The sequence below is a fragment of the Lepidochelys kempii genome, chromosome 1 (genome assembly GCF_965140285.1).
Source record: "Lepidochelys kempii isolate rLepKem1 chromosome 1, rLepKem1.hap1, whole genome shotgun sequence".
Classification (NCBI taxonomy): Eukaryota; Metazoa; Chordata; order Testudines; family Cheloniidae; genus Lepidochelys; species Lepidochelys kempii.
The window spans coordinates 327,607,397-327,631,235 of NC_136380.1; the positions used below are offsets into that span (position 1 = coordinate 327,607,397).

General features: G+C 43.9%; 1 protein-coding gene across 5 annotated transcripts in view; it reads right to left on the reverse strand.

Moving 5' to 3' along the window:
* LHFPL3 (LHFPL tetraspan subfamily member 3) overlaps positions 1–22,946 on the reverse strand; it is a 399,847-nt gene extending 376,901 nt beyond the window's left edge. For 3 of the 5 annotated variants that reach the window (XM_073328515.1, XM_073328517.2, XM_073328516.2), the window contains exon 1: positions 22,205–22,945. In XM_073328515.1, the coding sequence (XP_073184616.1) occupies positions 22,205–22,652 (448 nt within the window). In that variant the 5' untranslated portion in view covers positions 22,653–22,945. Of the gene's footprint in view, positions 1–22,204 lie in introns of all 5 variants that reach the window. The other 2 variants (XM_073328518.1, XM_073328519.2) reach the window with 2 other exon arrangements.
* Between the last annotated feature and the right edge of the window lie 893 nt (positions 22,947–23,839).

Here is a 23,839-nt window from a genome sequence, read left to right on the forward strand (position 1 = left end):
CACCCCTGGGCACCTCAAAGAGGCAATACTTCTCTGTGTGTACAACAAAATAAAATTTAAGATAAAAAAGGGACCCAACATTAATTTGGAAAAACACCACAACCACAATTCTAAACCATGTGACCACAGGCAAACACCCACCCATAGTGCCTTGGGCAGTGTGCTTTGCCTCAGTTTCTCACCTTGCAGTATGAAAGTCTGACCAACGAACATCTCTTAACACACCACTCCCTTCTCCCTCTGCTGCACTCCATTCACAGTTGGCTGTCCTTGATTAGCTAAGACCTGGAGTTCAGAGGTGCATTCACAGAGGTTCACCTCCCCCACAAGGGGGAACCCAGCAGGCACTGAGCAATGCCACTGCTGATTGCTGCTGCTTTCTACTACCATTGGCCACCAATGCTTGCTGCTCCTGCATCACCACATTCTGCCACCTAACCCAGCTCTTATAGATTTCAGCAGCTAGTGCAGAACCTCACAGCCAGTGAAGTCTTGGCATTGTCTTTAACTATCCCACACAAGGTCTAAGGCTTAGCCCCTAGATCTGCTCAGCAGCAATATCAGCTCTCTAAGCAACCCAAACCACACACAACGACTCTCAATTGAATCTAATCAGCTCTATCATTAAACACTGCAGAGAAGCAGATTACATGGTTCCCAGGACTGTTTTAAGCACAGTCCACACCACCAATTAATAACACCTTGTCATAACCATACAGCTAAGGGTAGCATAAAAGCCCTCCTTTACCTGTAAGAGGTTAAGAAGCTCAAATAACCTAGTTGGCACCTGACCAAAAGGACCAATGGGGAAAGAAGATACTTTCAAATTGGGAGGTTTGGTTTGTCCTCTCTGTGTGTTCCCTCTCGAGACAAAGAGAGAGACCAAGCAAGTCATCCAGCTTCTACTGAAATAATAGATCTAAAATTACAAAAATTGTAAGTAATAGCAAGGAAATGCATTAAATTATCTTTTGTTTTAGCTTGTGAATTTTCCTTATGCTAAGAGTGAGGTTTATTCTTGTTTTTTGTAACTTTAAAGTTTTGCCTAGGGGGAAATCCTCTGTGTTTTAAATCTTATTACCCTGTAAAATTACCTTCCATCCTGATTTTACGGAGGTGCTTCTTTTACTTTTTTCTTTATAATAAAGTTCTGCTTTTAAGAACCTGATTGGTTTTTAGTGTCCTAAAAACCCAAGGGTCTGGTCTGTGCTCACCATGTTTACCTATTTGGTTGGTATATGATTCTCAACCCTCCCCAGGAAAGGGGGTGAAGGGGTTTGGGGGATATTTTGAGGAAACAGGAACTCCAAGTGATCCTTTTCCTGAATCTCTGTGTAGCTCACTTGGTGGTGGCAGCAGTACCATCCAAGGATAAGGAAGGATGTGTGTCTTGGAGAAGTTTTTAACCTAAGCTGGTAGAAATAAGCTTAGGGGGGGTCTTTCATGCGGGTCCCCACATCTGTACCTCAGAGTGGGGAGGGAACTCTGACACACCTATTCCCACCCACTCATTTTTGCTAGGATTTGGCATCTCTACCCTTGCTTAGCAAGAGAGGTTCAGTTTAGGGTGCCACTCTCAATCAGGGCATGCTAAGCCCTGTTCTGCTGCCCTTTTTACCCCCTTCATTCAAATACTAGGGTGATTTGCAACCCAAAACCAGCCAAAATTGATCATTTTGGCAAAGCAGCTCCATCTGCTTCGCTCCTAGGCAGAGTAGGGGTGTCTATGCAAACACAGTCTGCTCCTGAAGTGTCTTCCCCTGGCCCATCACTAGATGTCAGGGGAGAGCTCATTCAGACCCCGCTTATACTTCCCATTAACGGAAATTAGAGTTTTTTCATTTGTTACATTGATTACTATGGATAGAGCAACAGGAGCAGCCTTTTAACAGAATGGGCCAATTTCTCTTCTTTTTCTACGCCATTGTGTATCTTGCAGCATAGCAAACAATTTTAGAGCATTTAATATGTAACAAAAATATACTGAATCAATATTTCTGCATTGTTCTATTTGGAAGTCAACATAACTTCTGATAAACAATCAACTGTATTCTGGAAGAATGCACAAAACATTCAGCGGCTCCTTATTTTTAAGCAAAACTGCCTGCCATGGAAAATTCAGTATTTCCCCACACATACCACACAATGGTATTTGACATATTTCATGCATTTTCTATTCATATGCGGTGTGTTAACTTGTCAAATGTTGCCTGGTGATCTGAGTTTTTATAAGCTTAAGTGGCCACATTCTACAAAGTAGGCCAGAAGTTTGCACACAAAACTTTGCATTCAATTAATAAAAGTAAGTAATTAATAATAATAATTATAATTTTAAAATATCATGACTCTCCTATGACACTTTTCATAGGAGGTAAGTATCATTATTCTCACTTTACAGACAAGAAAACTGAGGCAGAGAAAGGCAACGTGACTTGTTGTCAGTGATTGGGCTGCTGACGGGTACCTACTACTGTCTGGACATTTAAAAATCCTTAGAGTGCCCAACTATCTAAGCAGGAGTCTGTAAAACACAAAATTGAGTCAAATAGCCTGACTGTGTTTGAAGGGATAGGGCTCCTGGGCCTGGCTCCCACTCTCCTTGTCCCTTTACTATGGTCCCAGATGCCCTAGCTCCGAAAGGGTATGTGATGGGGTGTACAGACCCCACGCTGGGCCTGAAGGGGTTAAAGGACAGTACTGGGCCCAGACAGCCCCAACCCTCCGAGCATGTGCCAACTGGCAAAAGGGTTGAAAAGGGAGCAACCCAGCTCAGAATGGGGAAGGCCAGGGAGGAGGACAAACCTTCCCTGAAGGCTCTGGACAAGGGTACTGGAGAATGCATGTTGAGCCCAGTGGGGTTGACAGTTTGGTTGCTTTTTCTTTTTGCCTTCATATTGGACTGGAGGCTGCTGGAGAAAGGCAGATGGTAGGAAGTGACCCATGGAGTGGAACTCAGAAGGCACCTTTGGGAACCAGATACTGTTGACCCTTCTGGGGCCCTAGGTCAGAACCTGGTGGAGTGGGGGTGCCCAGGCTCCCCTACCAAGTGCTCCTACTACAGGAGGGCCATAAGTCTCCTGCCCACCTCACTGCACCCCTAATTGAGAGAGAAACTGGACTGCAAACCCTACCCACAGGAAGCTGGTGCTAAAGATGCTAACCAGTAGGCCACCTGATCCACCACGGTCTCCATTACAGGGTAGAGGGTAATGGTACCAACAGCCTAACGGCTCGCCTTGGGACTTGACAAACCTATCCTACCTGGCTGGTACACCAGAATCAGTTGTCTCCTTGTAGACACAGGGGGATTGGTGAATGGCCTTCCTGAAAGCAATTCCCCTGAATGCTTCCAGGAGTCTCTCCTGGGGGCTGTAGAGCCACTATCTGCTCTCTCCCAGAGTTGCTCAACTGTCTGGAACGTCCTGCTTTTAAGCTTTTATTCCACCTCTGACAGGGCTGGAGGGGCAAAGCCAGCCTTGCCCACAGCAGCTCTTTAACCCTTTCAGCACTGGTGTGGGGTTTATACATCCAATCACACGTGCCCACAAGTCATACAGTAGGCCTACTATTGCACACACATTTACTGCCATTGTTGATCAGCTACTGTGTGCACAACGGACCATTCAGACACCACTAACATAAAAATAGCTTACTATTACTACTATAATTTGTACTGCAGTAGAGACTGGAGGTCACAATCAGGATCAAGGACCCACTGTGTTGGGCTCAGTCCATACATACAATAAATGATAGTTCCTGCCCCAAAGAGCTTAGAGTCTAGACAGGGAGAGCGTTCAACCGGGGGTGGGCAGAACAGAATGGAAGGGGATGGAAAGGCAGAAGATGAGGGTGACGGTTATGGGAATGTTAGGATTCATGTAGTCCCACACAAGTGCACAGTTTGGAGTCTTCAGCGGGTTGGGGCTTTTTAATAAGATAAGTGGACAAGAGATTAGTAAAGTATCAATAGGCCATTTGCTTAGTCACTATAATTAGGCAGTTTATCAGGGTACCACAGTAGATGTGCACATACCACACTTCCCTTTCTCTGGACTTTAATCACTCAGACTATGTCTACGCTACAAGCAAGGATGCGAGTCTCCTGCTCACATACCCAGGCTCACATTACCGGTCATCGAGCTAGCGCGAGTGTAACTAGAAGTGTAGCACCTGTAGCACCGGCGGAGGCATGGCTGAGCCACGCCAAGTACAAACCTGGCTGAAAACCGTGTAGGTGTGTACAAGGCAGGGGTCAGCCATGCCTCTGCTGCTGCTATCCATGCTACCACAGCAACTTTGCTATTTACACTCACACTAGCTCAATGAGACTACGTGTACATGAGCAGGGGAATCACACACTACTTGTAATGTAGACAGAGCCACAAAGGACAACTGGCTCCTGATTTCCATTTTTCTGGGAACTGACTCACACCATACTATTCTAGCTACAGACTCATAATACATTGTACCATCTAAAGAGTGATATTGTACTCAATTTTACAGTCTGGGCTCCCTCTGTAATTTGCTGCAGAGTGCAGTTCCTGCCGTAGATCTTGTTATACAATACCTGGCTATGCATTTTACAGCATGTAACGATCTGGCGTGCTGGCTGCAGACTAATCAAATCATTTTACTGACACTATACTTTTATTGTAATCTACAGTGCTACGGTATCTATTAACTCCCACCATATTCTGTGTCATTATATCCTAATTTGGCTATACACTGGCAATGTCTTATATACCAAATTAACTTGCATCCTTCTTTAAAGAGAGTGCACTGTGTATAAAATTGACTGTGCAATGATAGCTTTACATTTGTATCATAAAGATGAATTTTCTCTCATCATACTGTATTACCCATAGAGTGATGCTTTAATTCCTCTGGTTATACAGTAGGTTAGTACATTTGAATTGTGTAGTGAGTTGTGGATAGAATGAAATACAATATGGGAATTAATAGTGGCTCCAATATTGTATAGTACAAACATCAGTGCTTTTTTATAACTTTTCAGAGACATGAATTTATAAGGCTATGTCTTTATTTTAATCCCAGACAAAAACTATGTTAAGAGGGAGCTAAATTTGGAAGTACATATTAGTAATTAAGAATAAAATACATTACAGGGATGGTGTAATTACCCCCAAATTAAACATTATAAATCCAGGAAACTGATAAATTTAAATTAGGGCACAACTCTTAACTCTGCCCTGTCATCGACTCTTCAAACTTCCCATATACAGTAACTCCTCGCTTAACATTGTAGTTATGTTCCTGAAAAATGCAACTTTAAGCAAAACGATGTTAAGCGAATCCAAATTTCCCCATAAGAATTAATGTAAATAGGGACAGTTAAGTTTCAGGGAAATTTTTTTCACCAGACAAAAGACTATTTTTTATTTTATATATACATACACACACACACACAGAGTATAAGTTTTAAACAAACAATTTAATACCGGTACACAGCAATGATGATTGTGAAGCTTGGTTGAGGGGTGAAGTCAGAGGATGGGATATTTCCCAGGGAATGTCTTACTGCTAAATGATGAACTAGAATTCAGCTGAGCCCTCAAGGGTTAACTCATTGTTAATGTAGCCTCACGCTCTACAAGGCAGCGCGAATGGAGGGAGGGGAAACAGCATGGCAAACAGAGACAGAGACACACCTGTGTGTGAGAGAGAGATACACATTGCTCCTTTAAGTACCTGACCCCATTTAAGTACACTGCCTTTTTAAGTTAATCAGCAAGCTGTGATGGCAGCTGCTGCCAGGAAGCTCCCGCTGTCCTGAGCCCTGTCGTGTGTCCACCCTGCTCTGTGGAAGATGGAGTAAGCGGGGTGCAGGAGCAGGGGGGAGGGGGACACCCTGACATTAGCCCCCTGTGGCAGGGCAGAAGTAAACCTCTTTAAGGCCCTGCCAAAATGCTGGCTACAGCCTGCTCTCTGGCCAGGAGTAGAGACTGAGGTATTCAGCAGGGAGCCCAGCTGCAAGCCCTAAGGAGGGCTGGCTCAGAGAACATGCTGAGCTAAGTACTGACAGCTGGGCTGAGGCATAAGAGAGCTATAAAAGCCCTGGGCAAACCTCAATTAGGAGGCTAGCCTGGGAGGAGACAGGAGGGTGGTATTGCTGTCTCCTTACCAAAGAAGGAAGCCTCAAAAGCAAGGAGACCCTGGGCACGGTCTGTGGGGCACTAGCTGTTGGGGGATCTGGGAACTGCATGAACACTGTAAATAAAGACACTTGGGTGATCCAGCAAAAGAAGGTGTGGAAGATTCTTTATTATACCAGCCTAAACAGAGGGCACAGGCTCAAGAGGGAGAAAGCCTGCAGGGAACCCTGTGACAGCCCCTTCTTTCCCCCCAGGAGGTTCTGGAGAGCAGCCCCAAGGCAGGGGGCAGGAGCAGCACAGTGGGGACAGCTGAACTGCCAGCAATTGATAGCCTGCTAGGTGGCTGCTGCACAGGGAACTTAGGGGAACGGGGAGCTGATGGGGGGCTGCTGGTTCACCCTAGTTCCAAGCCCCCACCAGCTAGCTGCAATGGGCTGCTCTTCCTGCAAGCAGTGGACAAAGCAGGAGGCTGTCAAATGACGTTATAAGGGAGCATTGCACAACATTAAATGAGCATGTTTCCTAACTGATCAGCAATGTAATAATGAAACAACGTTAACCAGGATGTCTTTAAGTGAGGAGTTACGGTAGTTAAAACTCACTGAAATCACAGAATCATAGATTAGGGTTGGAAGTGACCTCAGGAGGACCAACACCAACTAAATCATCCCAGCCAGGACTTTGTCAAGCCTGACCTTAAAAACCTCTAAGGAAGGAGATTCTACCACCTCCCTAGGTAACCCATTCCAGTGCTTCACCACCCTCCTAGTGAAACAGTGTTTCCTAATAGCCAATCTAGACCTCCCCCACTGCAACTTGAGACCATTACTCCTTGTTCTGTCATCTGCCACCACTGAGAACAGCCTAGCTCCATCCTCTTTGGAATGCTCCATTCAGGTAGTTGAAGGCTGCTATCAAATCCCCCCTCACTCTTCTCTTCTGCAGACTGAACAAGCCCAATTCCTTCCCTCAGCCTCTCATCATAAGTCATGTGCCCCAGCCCCCTGATCATTTTCGTTGCCCTCTGCTGGGCTCTCTTTAATTTGTCCACATCCTTTCTGTAGTGGGGGGCCCAAAACTGGACGCAATACTCCAGATGTGGCCTCACTAGTGCCAAATAGAGGGGAATAATCACTTCCCTCGATCTGCTGACAATGCTCCTACTAATGCAGCCCAAGATGCTGTTAGCTTTCTTGGCAACAAGGGCACACTGCTGATTCATATCCAGCTTCTCATCCACTGTAATCCCCAGGTCCTTTTCTGCAGAACTGCTACTTAGCCAATCAGTCCCCAGCCTGTAGAGGTGCATGGGATTCTTCCTTCCTAAGTGCAGGACTCTGCACTTGTCCTTGTTGAACCTCATCAGATTTATTTTGGCCCAATCCTCCAATATGTCTAGGTCACTCTGGACCCTATCCCTACCCTACAGCACATCTACCTCTCCCCCAGCTTAGTGTCATCTGCGAACTTGCTGAGGGTGCAATCCATCCCATCATCCAGATCATTAATAAAGATGTCGAACAAAACCAGCCCCAGGACCGACCCCTTTGGCACTCCACTTGATATTGGCAGCCAACTAGACACCGAGCCATTGATCACTACTTGTTGAACCCAACAATCTAGCCAGCTTTCTATCCACCTTATTGTCCATTCATCCGATCCATACTTTTTTAACTTGCTGGCAAGAATACCATGGGAGACTGTATCAAAAGCTTTGCTAAAGTCAAGCTATATCACGTCCACTGCTTTTCCCATATCCACAGAGCCAGTTATCTCATCATAGAAGTCAACCAGGTTGGTCAGGCATGACTTGCCCTTGGTGAATCCATGTTGACTGTTCCTGATCACCTTCCTCTCCTCCAAGTGCTTCAAAATGATTTACTTGAGGACCTGCTCCGGGATTTTTCCAGGGACTGAGGTGAGGCTGACCGGTCTGTAGTTCCCCGGGTTCTCCTTCTTCCCTTTTTAAAAGATGGGCACTATATTTGCCTTTTTCCAATCATCCGGGACCTCCCCTGATCACCACGAGTTTTCAAAGATAATGGCCAATGACTCTGCAATCACAACAGCCAATTCCTTGTTATACGGTTGAATTTGACTATTTTATATACCAGGGGTGACATCCTAGAACCACTGAAATCAATGGGAGTATTGGCATTTACTTCAATGCGGCCAGGAATTCCCCCAGATACCTAGATCACCAGAGCTACCTCTGAGGGTTTTAAATATTCATTGTCCAGGTTCACATATGTTCGTTGTATACACTAGATTGTAAAGACTTTTTAGGAGTCTAGAATATACTTAATTTGTAATTCAGTAAGTACTTTTTTTCATGCCAGCACATATTACACATGGTTCTTTGATCCATTAAATTCCCTTGCTGACAAAAGATCCCTCTTCTCTCACACAAACACCCAGGGAATAAGATATTTCAGAGATAAGGAAGGGGAAAGAAATAATAAAAAATATAGACATAGAACTTGCTGCTGCAGTCCTTCCTCATGCAAGCCTTCTATTTTGCCTGAGTGAGGAGCGCAGGGTCAGGCTCACACCTTCTGCATTAGATATGTGCAATACAAACCTACTTACACACAAAATAGAGGCCAGTGGTAAATTGAATGTCAACAAGTTAGAAGGATTTTAGTTGCATCTTTACCCTGATCTTTGTAAAATAGTTTCCATAGCAGCCTGACATCACAAAATAATTATGCTATGTCGATGACAAGGGGTACCTTCCCAAAGTAACATGCTTAGCAATACTACACCAAATATTCTGTAGAATTTGAAGTTTGTAAACAATCTTTTTTTAAAGCCCTGATTTTTTAAAACAGGTTTAGAGATTAATGTTATTATTCCCTTTAGTCCTATACAATCAAACAGTAGATTTCTCTCTTATAAAGATTAATCTCTCTTATAAACATCCCAGTTTACATGCATATTGTGGGTACAAAAAGCTGCTATAATGGATCTTAATGCAGCAGTTGTGTCCTGTGATCCCATTAGATTGTCTCCCTGGGGGCGAAGGAGAATAATGGCTCTTTTTTGGTCAGAGTGCAAGACAGAAATGGAAATTAAGGTGGGGAGGAAGGGGGCAGAAAGAAAGCCCACTTGCCTGACTGACAGATGTTGGTCACTTTGTTTATTTTTAAGTGGAGAAAGTAAGCATAGTGTGGTGATGAGCACAGTAAATGAAATAGAATAGAGAAGAGCATTCATCTAGACTTGCAATTCCTCACAAATGGATTCTGAAATTAAAGCTGATGCAACCACCAGGCCATCTGCCTGACAACTGGTGATGTGCGAGGTGGTGTGCGAGCTGATGTATATTTCTGTTCTGCTGAGAGGTACTGGCGACTGCTTGGACCACAAACTTCTTTGAGATTGGGTCTGAACGCACCCTTCAATTAACTTTGCTGTCAGGTTGAGTTAACAAAAAGCCCTCCCACCCCCCAAAACAAAAGACAGTGCAATCTCCTGGGCAGGTTTACAACCAAGAGGGTTTGCTGAGTAGTGGGTGGGGGGAAATGGGGAAGTGCATGTATATGCACCAAGCAGCAACCTGTAAGCACAGTGTGATCCTGGAAAAAGCTATAGAGAAAGAGTTTTGGGGTCTGCTGGCTAAAGAGGCTTGGGGCTGTAAGCTAAAAAATGCTCCTTTTGTTCCTGGTTCCTCCTGTGTTCCTTGTAAACAAACAAAACTGCATTAAAGAAAATAGATAAATAAACAAAGACTCCATCAATTTCTACTTCCAACTGGAACATCCCCGAGTCCCAAATTCTGACTAGCTGCTCAGGTCAAAAAGGAGCACCATTTTCTTCAAAAAGATGCAAACCATCTCACACATCTTAAATTCAAACATGCATGGCTGGCAAGCCAATAGGGCTTTAATTTGATACGAGGAAGAGGAATTCAAGAAGGCAAGGCATGACATTTTAAAGCAAAGATAGTCACTAATGGCTATTTTGTAAAGAGTTTAGTTCCCATTTAGACACCTAAATTGGGAGCTGAGCGCTTGTGAAAATCTGGTCCTATGTGAAGGATGCTCTCTACTGTAGCACTGCTATGCTGATGGATGCCACTCCCTAGAAAAGTAATAAAAGATGGCTTTAACCAGAAAGAAGTCTGTTTGCTAAAGATGCAATCTGCTGATAAATCTGGTTGTTCACAAGACTACAGGCATCCAATCCTTCTTTAAAGTTGCCCAAGTTACAGGTTCCCTGGCCACAGTTTATTCAAAACTAACAAGGAATTGCCAAGCAAGCCCATCCAACATGAATCAACAGATTGTCAATTAAAAGACTTGTTTAGCTTTCTCTTGCAATCTGAACCCTCCACCCCGTACAGGGAAAGAAATATCTGCAGCAAACCTTAGATATCTAATTTGAGAAACGATATTATTGTGGTATCATGCTTATACTTGCAGTTAAGTGTCATTCTTTTACTAATTGGTGATATAATTTTACCGAGTAATCTGAAAGAGAAATATTAAGAAAAAGGAGCCAAGTAGTAATTAACTTTCTTTCGAGGAGAAAAAGCAGTAAGAATGATAAATTCTTATTTTGCTGAAAGAAAGAGACCATAATTTCTCTCTCAGGGAATTAATCTAAGAATCTTAAATTAACTCTTTGGGAAGCTACACTTTAAGCTTTCCTAGTGAAGATCCACTGCCATGTTGGGGAACATAATACTCTAAGATTTAGTAGCTGAGTTTAAGTAGATGAATTCCTGGGGGAAATCTTATCCTGAAACACATTGTCCTAATCAGTTAGTAAAATTCATTTCTGTTTTTGACAATCATGGCCCATATTTTCTTATCTCTGTATGCCAAAAAGCGTAACAACTTTCTACAAAATTGGTGGATACGTTCTGCACACAGACCCAAACCTCCTAGCACAGGTCTCAAGTGCACCTTATTTTTAGGGACATTGCTCATTTTAGTCCCAAAGCTACCTACAGTCCACAAAAGTTTGGCCTCCCCTTACTTATATATTTGAAAATCAAATCACAAAGTGACTCATTATATTGAGATTAGAGAGTCATTTAAACTAAAGGAATGAATACCATATGATTTTAAGTTTCCTGCACAGTTAATTTTTTGTGCCCCTCATTTTAGGTCTTTGCCACACTGCGTCCCAGCTCTGGTCCTTGGCAGGATGAGAAGTATTCCTCTTTCTCAGTATATGCATAGCCACAGAATGAGCAGGGAATACTGCCTGGGAACCTACTGGTCTCCAGGAATCTACCAGATGCACATGGTCACGCATGCAGAGACCTTGTGCCATCATACTATTATCTGAGCCCTTCCAATATAACTGTTGCCAGGGCTTCTCTTGCCTACTCACTTTCAGGAGGTAAAGAACCACGAGGATGTTCCTTGATGCAGAGGGATATTAGGATGCAATAACTTTTTGCATATTCCCCATATGGATGTTGTTGTTGGGAGGAATAATAATAATATGCATCTGCTGGCACATCCCCTCCCCACCCCATATCCCTGACCCTGAGGGATCTGTTCATATTTTGGTTATATTTTTTGAAACATTAATAACTCCTCATGTCAAGAAAGTATTATTGAACTGAAATTAAGATCACTTCCAAATGCAGACTGAGGGCACACTCTTATGAGCCAAATTCTGCTCACGTTACTTACATGAGACTACTTGTCTCATTCAATAGGCTATTCCTGCAAATAAGGCAAATAGATTTTGGCCCTATGCCAACAAAAACAAGGTTTCACTAGTGGTATTTTCTAAATATCATAACTCAGCACATTTTAATTTGACCTTGTAAGGTCTATGTCTATCTTACTCACACATATTTATAGCATCTAAAACATAACCAGAAAAAGGAGGATGAAATATGACATCTCATCAATTATTTATCATAATTTATCATAAACCATATATCCTTCAGCCCTTTCTTTCTGATATAGTCTCAGTTATTGGATTGAATTATCTTTTCTGAAATAGCACATGATATGCTAGTGTCAAAGAGACTCTCGACAGAGGCTATTGGCTACTTTTTATACTAAATGAAATTCAGAAATTTACATCTGGCTTCTCATAGAGAAAATCAAGCATCCCTTTCCCATGTTTTATATGACCTTCTCATTCTAAGGGCAACTTGCTTCAAGTCTTCTGCGTCTCTCAATCTGCCAGCCATGAAGATGGATAATATCTTTCTTAGAATAGACAGATCTTGGAGTACATTATAGTCTCCTTCTTAAGGATTCCAGCTATAATTTTCTTTCCTAGTAATTGGGATTTGCACACTGTTCCACACAATGATGCATATTCTAGCTATCCGCTCTGTCATGCTGCCACTGCATTTTTTTAACAATGCCACTTGTAACTGATGTTATCAAATTCTGCAGACTTTTCCACCTTTAGATTTCTTCATGTCTTTCTTTTTCCAGTTCACCATTTCTGAGCGAACACATGTTTTTAGTTTTATTTCTTTGTGATGTTTCACTACTGTGACCTTGTCATTCTTCAAAGCTGGATCCTGTTGGTTTTCAAATACTGAGTCCAGACTGTCTGATCATGCTACAAATTTTTGGTCCTGATATGTCTGGTGTTTTTATCTTTGTAGGATCAAAGTTAGGCTGTTTATACCACAGTACATTACACTTCTAAAAAGGTATAGATGTCTCCATGCTTGAAACTCACCTGACCTTATTTCATAAAATATACTCTACTGTATCTAGTTGTACCATGCTGCTCCTCATCCTTGTTTCATTTTCTTATATAGAAACTTTCTTCATTAAATCTGTGTGGGATTTTCAAAAATACTTGGCAATGGCCTAACTCTGCTCCCAACAAAGTCAATAGTACACCTCCCACAGATTTGGGAGATAGGCCAATGCTGAATGCTTTTGAAACCCTACCACTCATGCACAAGTACCTGGTCTGCCAATGTTCCATGCTTGATACTCTCCTTTCTTTATGCCCTCTCTCGGGTTTCTTTTTGCCTCTCATATACGGATTTTTTTTCCAAGTAAATGGAATTCTTCCTCATGTTGATTGGACAACTTCATGCACTATCGTATTTTGCCCCACTGATCCACTCTCTCAATGATTCCCAGCTGATGGATCACAACCCCCCTGGAAAGGAGTACTTGTGGCACCTTAAAGACTAACCAATTTATTTGAGCATAAGCTTTCGTGAGCTACAGCTCACTTCATCGGATGCATAAAGTGGAAAATACAGTGAGGAGATTTATATACACATAGACCATGCAAAAATGGATGTTTACCATATACATTGTAGGAGAGTGATCACTTAAGATGAGCTATTACCAGCAGGAGAGTGGGGTGGGGGGAGAGAAAACCTTTTGAAGTGATAATCAAGGTGGGCCATTTCCAGCACATTTCTAGGAGTTAACTGAGGAACAGTGGGGTTGGGGGGGGAGGAATAAACAAGGGGAAATAGTTTTACTTTGTATAATGACTCAACCACTTCCAGTCTCTATTCAAGCCTAAGTTAATTGTATCCAATTTGCAAATTAATTCCAATTCAGCAGTCTCTCGTTGGAGTCCGTTTTCGAAGTTTTTTTGTTGAAGAATAGTCACTTGTAGATCAGAAATCGAGTGACCAGAGAGATTGAAGTGTTCTCCGACTGGTTTATGAATGTTATAATTCTTGACATCTGATTTGTGTCCATTTATTCTTTTACGTAGAGAAACTGGCCACTAAAGCAGCCTCAAATTTCCAGTAGCCCCTTCAGTTCTTGCACTGTCCCCTCAACTGAAGATAATCAGTGGCTGTAGCAGCACCGCCCTCACTTCTCTTATGGGCGAGCTCCTAATTTTCCCTATATGCAAGGACCCCACGCAATGCACAACCTCACTCTTCTTTGTGCAGGGATTTGGTATCCTGCCCCACAATGCACTGAGTCTGCATTGGTTTGGCTGCAGTCAGGGCCCTCTCTGCCTTTTATCAGAATTGTTTCCTAACAGATCCACAGCCCACTTTTCCCAACAGGAACTGAAAAGCTCAGTCAGCTCAATCTGGTGAGGAAGTATTTAATTTAACTAGAGTTGGTATCGCTGTTGAAACTATGTAAATCCTTATGGATGTTCTGGGCCTGACTTTCTACTGTCTTAGGTCTTGTGTACTCACTGCATTTATACAGAGGGGGTGAAAAGTGAGTGCAAAATGCTAAAAAAGGTGTGAGTGAAGAATTCTCCTTTGTACCATTATACAGCTATTTAGTTATAGATTTTAAGTCCAAAAGGAATCATTTTCATCATCTAGTCTGGCCTCCTGCATAGCAAAGGCCATAGAATTTCACCAAGCATTTCCTGCATCAACCCCATAACCTCTGGATAAGCTACAGCATATGTTTTAGAAAGAAACATCCAATCTTGTTTTAAAAAGACTTCAGACAACAGAGAATCCACCAACCCCCTAGGTAAGGTGCTCTAATGGTTTATTACCCTCACTGTTAAAAATGTGCACTTTATTTCTAGTCCACATTTTTCTACCTTCAGCTTCCATCCACTGGTTCTTGTTATGTCTTTGCTAGATTAAAAAGCCCTCTACTACCAGAAATCTCTTCCCCATGTCAATACTTGTAGACTGCAATCAAGTCACCTCTTAACCGTCTCTTGGAAACACTAAACAGATTCAGCTTCTTAGGCTCTCATTGGAAGTCTATTCCAGACCTCAGATCATTCTTGTAGCCCTTTTATGAATCATTTCTAATTTGTCAATATCCTTTTCAAAGCATAGATACTAGAACTGGACACATTATGTCAGCAGTGGTCTCACTTATGCTGTACAGAGTGGTATTATCACCTCCTTACTTTTACTTGATACTTGCTGGTTCATACATCAAAAGGATCACATCAACTCTCTTACCTACAGCATCACACTGAGGGCATGTTCAGTTTGTTATCCACCATGATCCTAATTCCGCTTCTGAATCACTGCTTTCCATAATACAATCTTCCATCTATAAATCCCATCCTTCATTCTTTATTCCTAGAGGTAGGAACTTGCATTTGACTGTATTAAAACACATGTTGTTCAAGCATGCCCAGTTTACCATATGATTTATATCACTCTGTAAAACTGACCTTTCCTTATGTAACCCTTCTGCCTGTCAGAGTTGGCAGCAACAAGGGCCGGCTTCAATATCTAGGGGTTCCATTCCAATAACACAATGCAAAACCGGCTCGAGCGCCCACCCAGTGACCTGGGACAAATATATACCATCCCCACTGGGCGCCTCCAAGAGGAAATACTTCCCCTTTTGCAAACACATAGTCTGAGTGTAGCAAAAACGCCTTTTAATAACAGAGAGAAACAATGTGGCATTATGTTGGGGAAACACCACCAACAGGATTCATAACACAACCCATGAGCAAAAAACCCACCCCAAGCAAATTGGGGCATGTCCTTTCCCTTTGGTTCTTGAGTCCAGCAACCCAAAATCACCCAAAGTCCCAAAAGTCCAACAACCCAAAAGTCTCTGTCCCTGGTCAGGGCAGCCCCAGAGTTCAAAAGTTTATCTGCAGAGTTTTACCTCCCAACCTGGATGGAGATTTGGGGGTGTGTGTTTAACGGGCACCTTACGTGGTCCAGAGCTGATGGCCCCACCTCTTCATGGGGCTCTACTCTGCCAGCCACCCCATGAGCTGCTCTAGGCATCCAACAAACTGCTCTGCTCCACCAGCCACTCCACTCGCCGTCCCGCAAACTGCTCTGCTCGCCGTCCCGCAAACTGCTCTGCTCCACCAGCCGCTCGCCGTCCCACAAACTGCTCCACCATATATCTTCAGGCTCCCCCACAACACTCAGTGATTTCAGCTCTTAGTAAGTTTAGCTCTTTTGTGATTTCAGCTTGTAGTAGGGGAGCCTCAGCACCGGTGCACTATTAGCCCAAAGTGAATTCAGCTCAGCAGCCTGAAACCAGACTCCTAATGGAATCAAAATTAGCTCTGATATTCCACAGCGGAGAGAGGACGACGTGCAATTAGCATGTAAGGCCCTCACCAGGGGGCCCATACCACCAAGTATTAATACCTGTCCCCAACCTATCTCAATTCACAGAGTTTTGGAACCCATGTCCCTTGCCTAGCGAGTGCTACTTAGTTGATGGCGAGTCCCTCCATCATCACAAAAGACCAAGTACAGTTCCACTGTCCTTGATTCCCATAATCAGGGTAATAACAATTTATTCTTCCTGCCCCAATAACAGAGACACTGGGGATCCCACAGCAGCCAAAGTGACCACTTGGGCAGCTATGGCCTCATTCTAGGTGGGATGGGTGTGCCTATGCAAATGAGATCAGCCCCTGAAGTTCTTTTCCACAACTTGCCACACCTCACCACCCGATGTCAGGGTGGTGCTCATCCTGACTCCGCTTACACTTACTATATTTATCATTCACCAATTTTTTGTGTCATCTGCAAACGTTACCAGCAATGATTTTATATTTTTTCCCCAGGTCACTGATAAAGATATTGAATAGCAGTGGGATGAGAACAGATCCCTGTGGAATACCACTAAAAACATCTCCGCTGAATGATTATTCCCCATTTACAATTATTTTTTGAGATCTATCAGCTAGGCAGTTTTTAATCCATTTAATATGGGTTGTATTTATTTTGTATAGCGCTATTATTTTAAATCAGAATATCATGGGAGACTTGGTCAAATTCCTTAGAGAAGTCCATGTATTTTATAGTATGTCAATACAGCCATATTTATCAACCAAATCTGTGATCTCATCAACTATATCACTTTTGTTTGACAAGACCTATTTTCATAAAACCATGTTGATTGGCATTAGTTATATTTCCATCATTAAATCTTTACTGATTGCATCCTAGATCAGCCTTTCTGTAATCTTGCCAAGAATCAGCGTCAGGAGAACTCGCCTACAATTACCTGGGTCTTCCAGTCTATCCTTTTAAAATATTGGCAGAACACTGGCTTTTTTCCAATCTTCTGGCATTTACCCAGTATTATAAGATTTGTTAACTATCCCTGTCAATAACTTGGAGACCTCCATAGCCAGCTCTTTTAGTTTTCATGCAAGAATTTTATCTGGTCCTGCAGACTTAACCCAAGTGTAAATGACAACACAAGGTGCAAGACAGTGGAGAATCAGGCCCTTTAATTTTGACGCCACCCCTCTTGCCATCTTAATCAGTGCACAGAACTATGATTCTATTTAAAAGCCTGTATATTGCTATGCATTCCATACCAGCGTGTTTCAATAGATGTTTCTGCACTTTCCTTGTGTTTGTCTACTTTTTCCTTACCTGGAACTTACAATCTTACAGTGACCCAAGAAAACCAAAACAAACATAAAAAGCAACCACAAATGCCTTACAGTGAGAGACTTAATGAGCTCAGTTTCTTTAGTTTGTGAAAAAGAAGACTGAGACATGACTTGATCTGTGAGGTACCTAGAACGCTTTGGATGCTTGATAAATAATAAGGAGCAAAATAACCAGTTTCCACATGTGAAGGGGAAAAGTTGTACATGCACATACCTGTGCCTGCTTCTGGTCTAGGTCTATACAGATTCTAACACAGAAAATTGGTGTAGAGTCCAACATTTGTGTGCATGCAGGTGTTCAAATTGTTCAAAGTGCATGTATAAATATTTGAATATACAGTTTTGCAGGTGCAAGAGTGGACGTCATGGACTGAAAATTGGGCCCTTATAGTTGGCTCTCAGTATATGAAATTGCCTATTGATATCCGTACACGTGTAATGACAAAAAGAGTGTGAACATGACAAAAATCATTACGGAATTTAATATATGCTTTCTACAGCTACACAATTGAGAGCCTGAAGTGTAATTTTTCTCACATTCTTCTGGCTAATCAAGCATTACATACCCAGAAAGAGAGATTAAAGTGTATGTATTTCAGATATCACTTACCTTTTATTCAAATAAAAATTCTGTTTCCAAATAAGGGCCATATCATCTGTAAGTCTCTCCTACATGAGTTATTACAAACTATGTCCTGAAGGTTTTTTAATACCAAAATCCTAGCCCATTCCTGCCACCCTAACTCAAGTGAAATCCCCTAGGCTGAATGAGAACTGAATGTGGCATCATCAAAAGACATCAACCTTCGTGTTTGATCCTTCATATGTAAATGCAACACCTCTACTATTGCCAAATTTAATAAAAGCACTACATTGTGTTCTTCTATTTTAGGATGTATCAAAATAAAATATGCAACACACTTCAGTAGAAATATGCATATTTTACTACTTCAAAGGTGCTTGGTTCTTGAACTAAATAGACATATGTCTATTTAGCTAACATTTTATTTATTATTATAACATTTATTTATGAGAACCACATTGTATACTTATTATGCTGAATGACCTACACTCTTAAAATAATGAAACAACAACAAAAACAGAAAGTGACAGAACTTGTGGAAGTGCAGAACTGAAACGGAGTAATGCTGATTTTCTTTTCTAGTTATACCACTGTTCCACAGGTTTCAGAGTAACAGCCGTGTTAGTCTGTATTTGCAAAAAGAAAAGGAGTACTTGTGGCACCTTAGAGACTAACCAATTTATTTGAGCATAAGCTTTCGTGAGCTACAGCTCACTTCATCGGATGCATACTGCGGAAACTGCAGAAGACATTATATACACAGAGACCATGAAACAATACCTCCTCCCACCCCACTTACCTGCTGTAAGTGGGGTGGGAGGAGGTATTGTTTCATGGTCTCTGTGTATATAATGTCTTCTGCAGTTTCCGCAGTATGCATCCGATGAAGTGAGCTGTAGCTCACGAAAGCTTATGCTCAAATAAATTGGTTAGTCTCTAAGGTGCCACAAGTACTCCTTTTCTTTTCACTATTCCACAGCAATTACATGCCGCCTTCTGCTATAAAATCTTAAAAGCATGCAACCTGCAAGGATCTACAATTGTGGATTTTCAGTCACATTTCTTTATCTTTGAGGCAGATTTTTGAAGCCTGATTTTAAATTGAATGATCAGATAATAGCGAAATTAAGATATAATATTTAGCAAAGCAGCAGTGTCCGACCCTTTCGGTATCCTGTATCTTTCTAGTCCTTCTCCCCCAAAGGCTTTCACAAAGAGCTGACAATGAAAGACAACCAACCAGCGTTATAATTATAAGTTCATTTCCATGGGATTTTCATTTTGGAATGAAAAAGATCAGATATGATTTTCAATTGAACTCAGCACTGGCTAAATTATGCTCCCATTGAAGATGATGGTTAAACTCCCATTGTTGACTTCCATGGGAGTGGTTAGGCCAACTTTGGAGCTTTGAAAATCTTGCACTTCAGATTTGCTTGAAAAATGAAACACAAGTCATCAGTGCAATCCTTGTGTGTGTGCAGCTTGGTTCGAATCCAACCAACTCTTTTTTCAAACAGACAAATTTGTGCTGTGATTTCTAAGCATTTTTTCTCAACTGCACAGGAATAAAGTCACAGAGCCAAAAATCATTCCTGGCTTACAGTGGCTTCTGTTTGTGTAAATCGGGCCCTCTGGTCTCTGGTGTTGGAAATTATACCAGTGATCTGGAAAGTTAACTGCACTTGCCGTGTAAGGTGCATGACCAAAGCAGGTTGGGGATTCACCAGTTCAGTGCATATTCACAGCACCATCTACCAGGTAGGTTTCTGTGGAGCCCTGGCCACAAGTCAAAGCTCCACCTGTCTTGGTAGACAGCAAATCCCCAGTAGAGCACCGGGGACCTTAGTGGTGCAAAGAAATGCAGCTTGCACCTCCCTGCGTCAAGGAGGATCCATAAAACTAACAGCATATTTGAAGGTATTTTATGGGAGAGAAAAAGAAGTGGCTAATATCACACAAGATTCCCAGTGCAAATATAATAGGCCAATTCCTATTCTCATTGAAGTCAGTGGCAAAGCTATCATCGACTTTAACTGACTTCAGGATCAGTCCCAAAGTGATAAAGGAAGCCATTGTTCTGTGCAGAAACTTAAACACTATAAACAAAACAACCAGCAAGTATACCTAGAATATATAAACAAATAGTACATAAGAAACATGAAGAACTTGAAAACCCATTCTGAACAGACAAGAAATTCCTACCACGCAGTAACTGTAAATGACAAATTAAATAATAGTGAACAAACAACTTGGAAGAATCAGAGCTGTGAAAATTAAATGAATTTAGCTGTACTAAGGAGACTGGAGAAGTAACTGTAATACCAATTTTGGAGACATTTCCCTGTGCTTCCAAACAGCTTATTTCTGCAAAGCAAAAATCTCAACTTCAGTGGTTTCCGCAGGAGGGCAGGTGAGATTTGTGCTTAGACATCATGCTCAGGTCCTCCCCAAAAAGAAAAGGAGGACTTGTGGCACCTTAGAGACTAATCAATTTATTTGAGCATAAGCTTTCGTGAGCTACAGCTCACTTCATCGGATGCATACTGTGGAAAGTGTAGAAGATCTTTTATACACACAAAGCATGAAAAAATACCTCCCCCCACCCCACTCTCCTGCTGGCAATAGCTTATCTAAAGTGATCACTCTCCTTACAATGTGTATGATAATCAAGTTGGGCCATTTCCAGCACAAATCCAGGGTTTAACAAGAACGTCTTGGGGGAGGGGGGGTTAGAAAAAACAAGGGGAAATAGGTTCCCTTGCATAATGACTTAGCCACTCCCAGTCTCTATTCAAGCCTAAGTTAATTGTATCCAATTTGCAAAATTGTTACAGATTTTTTTTTCTTGTGAAAATTGCTTTTATTTCCTTCTTAACTCTGGATCTCATTCCTCTCTCCTCTACTTCCTGCTGCCAAAACCTAAGATTTTCCACAGGCTCTTCAAAGCTTTGTTATACCCTTCCCCATCCTGCTCCTCTCTCCTAACCCAAACTATAGCTTGTTTAGAAACCGAGGGAGGGAATACTAGGGATGCTCAGGGTTTCTCTCTCCGTGTTTCTCCTTCTTCCCCGTGCACTTTCCTGAGGAAGGCACTACATGCCTGTGATGAGGAATTTCAGATGAAGTTTGCATACCTTTACATTGAAAATAATATCTACAATGGGATTTCTATCTTTTTGCCATGGGGATGGGGATGGGGGGGCGGGAAAGGAAATAAATCTTGTTAAACACACACACACACAGAATCCAACGACCTCAGCTGTCCTCCAGCCTGGCAAGAATAACAAGACTTCATCCTGTGATGTCACTGAAAGGAGGAAGGTTTCCTGGTAACTACATGGAAATTCGCACTAAGGTCTAACCTTCAACAGGTTACAATACTACTGCAAATAACCTCCAGCAGTCAATCTTTTGTGTTCTATGTGGCCTCTTTATAGCATCCCCAGGTTTCCCCTACCATTTTGTTATGACCTTTGGTCTACTAGAGGACAGATTTTTGCTGGTGGTTTCACTACACTGCTTAATATGCCAGCCCTGTCCAAATGGATGTTCTGGCTTGGAGGTACATGGTTTAGTTTCTAGTTTCCTCTCTGTTTTATTTAACAATTTCTGCTCACTGGGGCGGCTTTCTAAGGCACACATCTGTTTTTATGAGGATGCGAGGGGAAGAGACAGCGGTCATATGTTACTCTAGCATACGCTTCAGTACATTACAGGCAATCACAGTGTAGACAAGGTCGGATACAGATAGGTAATCTAAATTGTTAATGCAGTTAAGCTTTTTCATGTATTGGCATGATCTCCCTACTTCTCTCCTTCCACGGAGTGACTTTAACTCCGGGCACAGTTACTGCACGGAAGTTTTGACTTGACACCCCTACACATACCCACTCACCTCCCCTCTCTGCGGGGAGGATATTACCCCTGGACAATCAGTGTTCATCTTCGTCAGGAATTTGCGTTTTCCCTGGCCCTTCACTGCATGCAGGATAGTAACCCAGTCTAAACGATTGCCAGTGCATGTATGTTTCTCCAACCCCCACCCCCCTGCTAGGAGACTGTTGATTAACCCTTGGCGGCAGATGCTGGTGAATGGGAGCTGCATGACAACCCCCACCCCCCCGCACCATTAACCCGTGAGAGCCGGGTGCCCGCAGCAGGCATAAGTTTCTTCCCCGCGCCCGCAGTGCTGGCTGAGCCCCTGACTCACCCGAGGTGAGCTGCATCCAGGCGCAGATCTTGTAGACGGTGGCCGTGTTGCAGAAGAAGAAGAGGGTGAAGCAGACGATGCAGGCGATGATGAGCGTCATGGAGAGCCCGATGAAGAAGGAGGCGGCTTTGAAGGCTCGCGCGGGCAGGCTGGAGAAGTCCGTGAAGCTGCCCCGGCAGGTGAGCTCCCGGGAGAAGCCGTTGCCGATGCAGTAGTGGAAGAGCCCGAAGTAGCCCGCCTGCGGGGTGTCCACGCCGTCGCCGATCCAGTAGGGCTGGATGAAGCACACCACGTTGACGATGGCAAAGCAGATGGTGAAGATGGCCCAGAGCACCCCGATGGCCCGCGAGTTCCGCACGTAGTTGGTGTGGTAGAGCTTGGCCGCCTCCTGAGCCGGCAGCATCCCCGCCGCTGCCGAGGCTGCCGCCGCCGCCGCCGCTCCGGGCATCCTCCCCGAGAGAGCCCCGCGCGGTGCACTGCCCGCCCCGGCGCTGCGACAGCCAGACCCTCCGCCCAGCGTCACACGCTTCGCGGCATCCCCCGCCGCCGCCTAGGGGGCGAGCATCCCCAGCCGGCAGGCGCTGGCCCGGGCGAGAGCCCGCCCTGCTGCCGTCGCCGGCGCTGCGGCGGCGAGTGCAAAGCCCCCGGCGCGGCCAGGCGCGCTGCTGCTGCTGCTGCTGCTGCTTCGCCGGCGGCGGCGGCGGCGGCTGCTGCGCAACCGCGTCCCGCCGCTGCCAGGCCTGAGGGGGAGGCGCGCGCTCAGGTGGGCAGCTGCCGTGGGGGGCAGGGGGCAGCCGCGCTCTGCCCCCGCGCAAAGGGGTGGGGCCTGGGACCCGGCCGCCGTGAGGCCGCGAACAGAACGGCTGCGGCCCGGGGGCTCGCAGAAGTTGGGAGCGGGAGTATCTGCAGGCAGGGCCACCCGGCACGCGCGGGGTCCATGGGGGGGGGGCAAAGCCTCCAGGCTCCCCTAACTCAGCCGCAGTGTGGGCTTCCTGGGTTTTCAGCTGAGGTTTCTACCCCTTCAGGCTTAGAAGCTTGTCACTGGTGTTGTAAAGACCACTGGCCTCTCGCGGGCATCTCTGGGGGCTGGCATAGCCACCGCTGGAAGAGCCTCAGGCACCTGCCTAGCTTCCCTCACTCATGCTGGCACATGGACTCTCTCACCAACAGGAGTTGGGCCAATGAAAGATATCACCTCACCCACCTTATCACTCCCAAATCCTGGGACCAACAGGGCTACAACACTGCGAACAGCACTGACTGTCCTTTGTCCCCCACAATCCAGTAGCTGTCTACAGCACAAGGGAGGTGAGCAGAAGATTGGACACCAGTCCCTAGGCAGGGGCAGTAGCTGTCGGCATAAGGTTGAGCTACCTGCCACTTGCAGCAGTGGTGGCCAGACTCCAAGATCTGACTGTAAGTGGGATTCTCCACTGCTATGGAATATTTAGGGTAAAAATGGTAACAGCTTCCATGTGTAACAAGCCACCTGAACACACAAATTCTGGAGGCAGGCATGAGGGAGGCACAAATAGGGTTTTCATTGTAGGGTGGTTTTGCACACATACAGCAAGTGAATGCTTGAGGATGGGTGCACCCAAAAGGGCTTGGTTATGGAAGTGATCTAAAGAATAG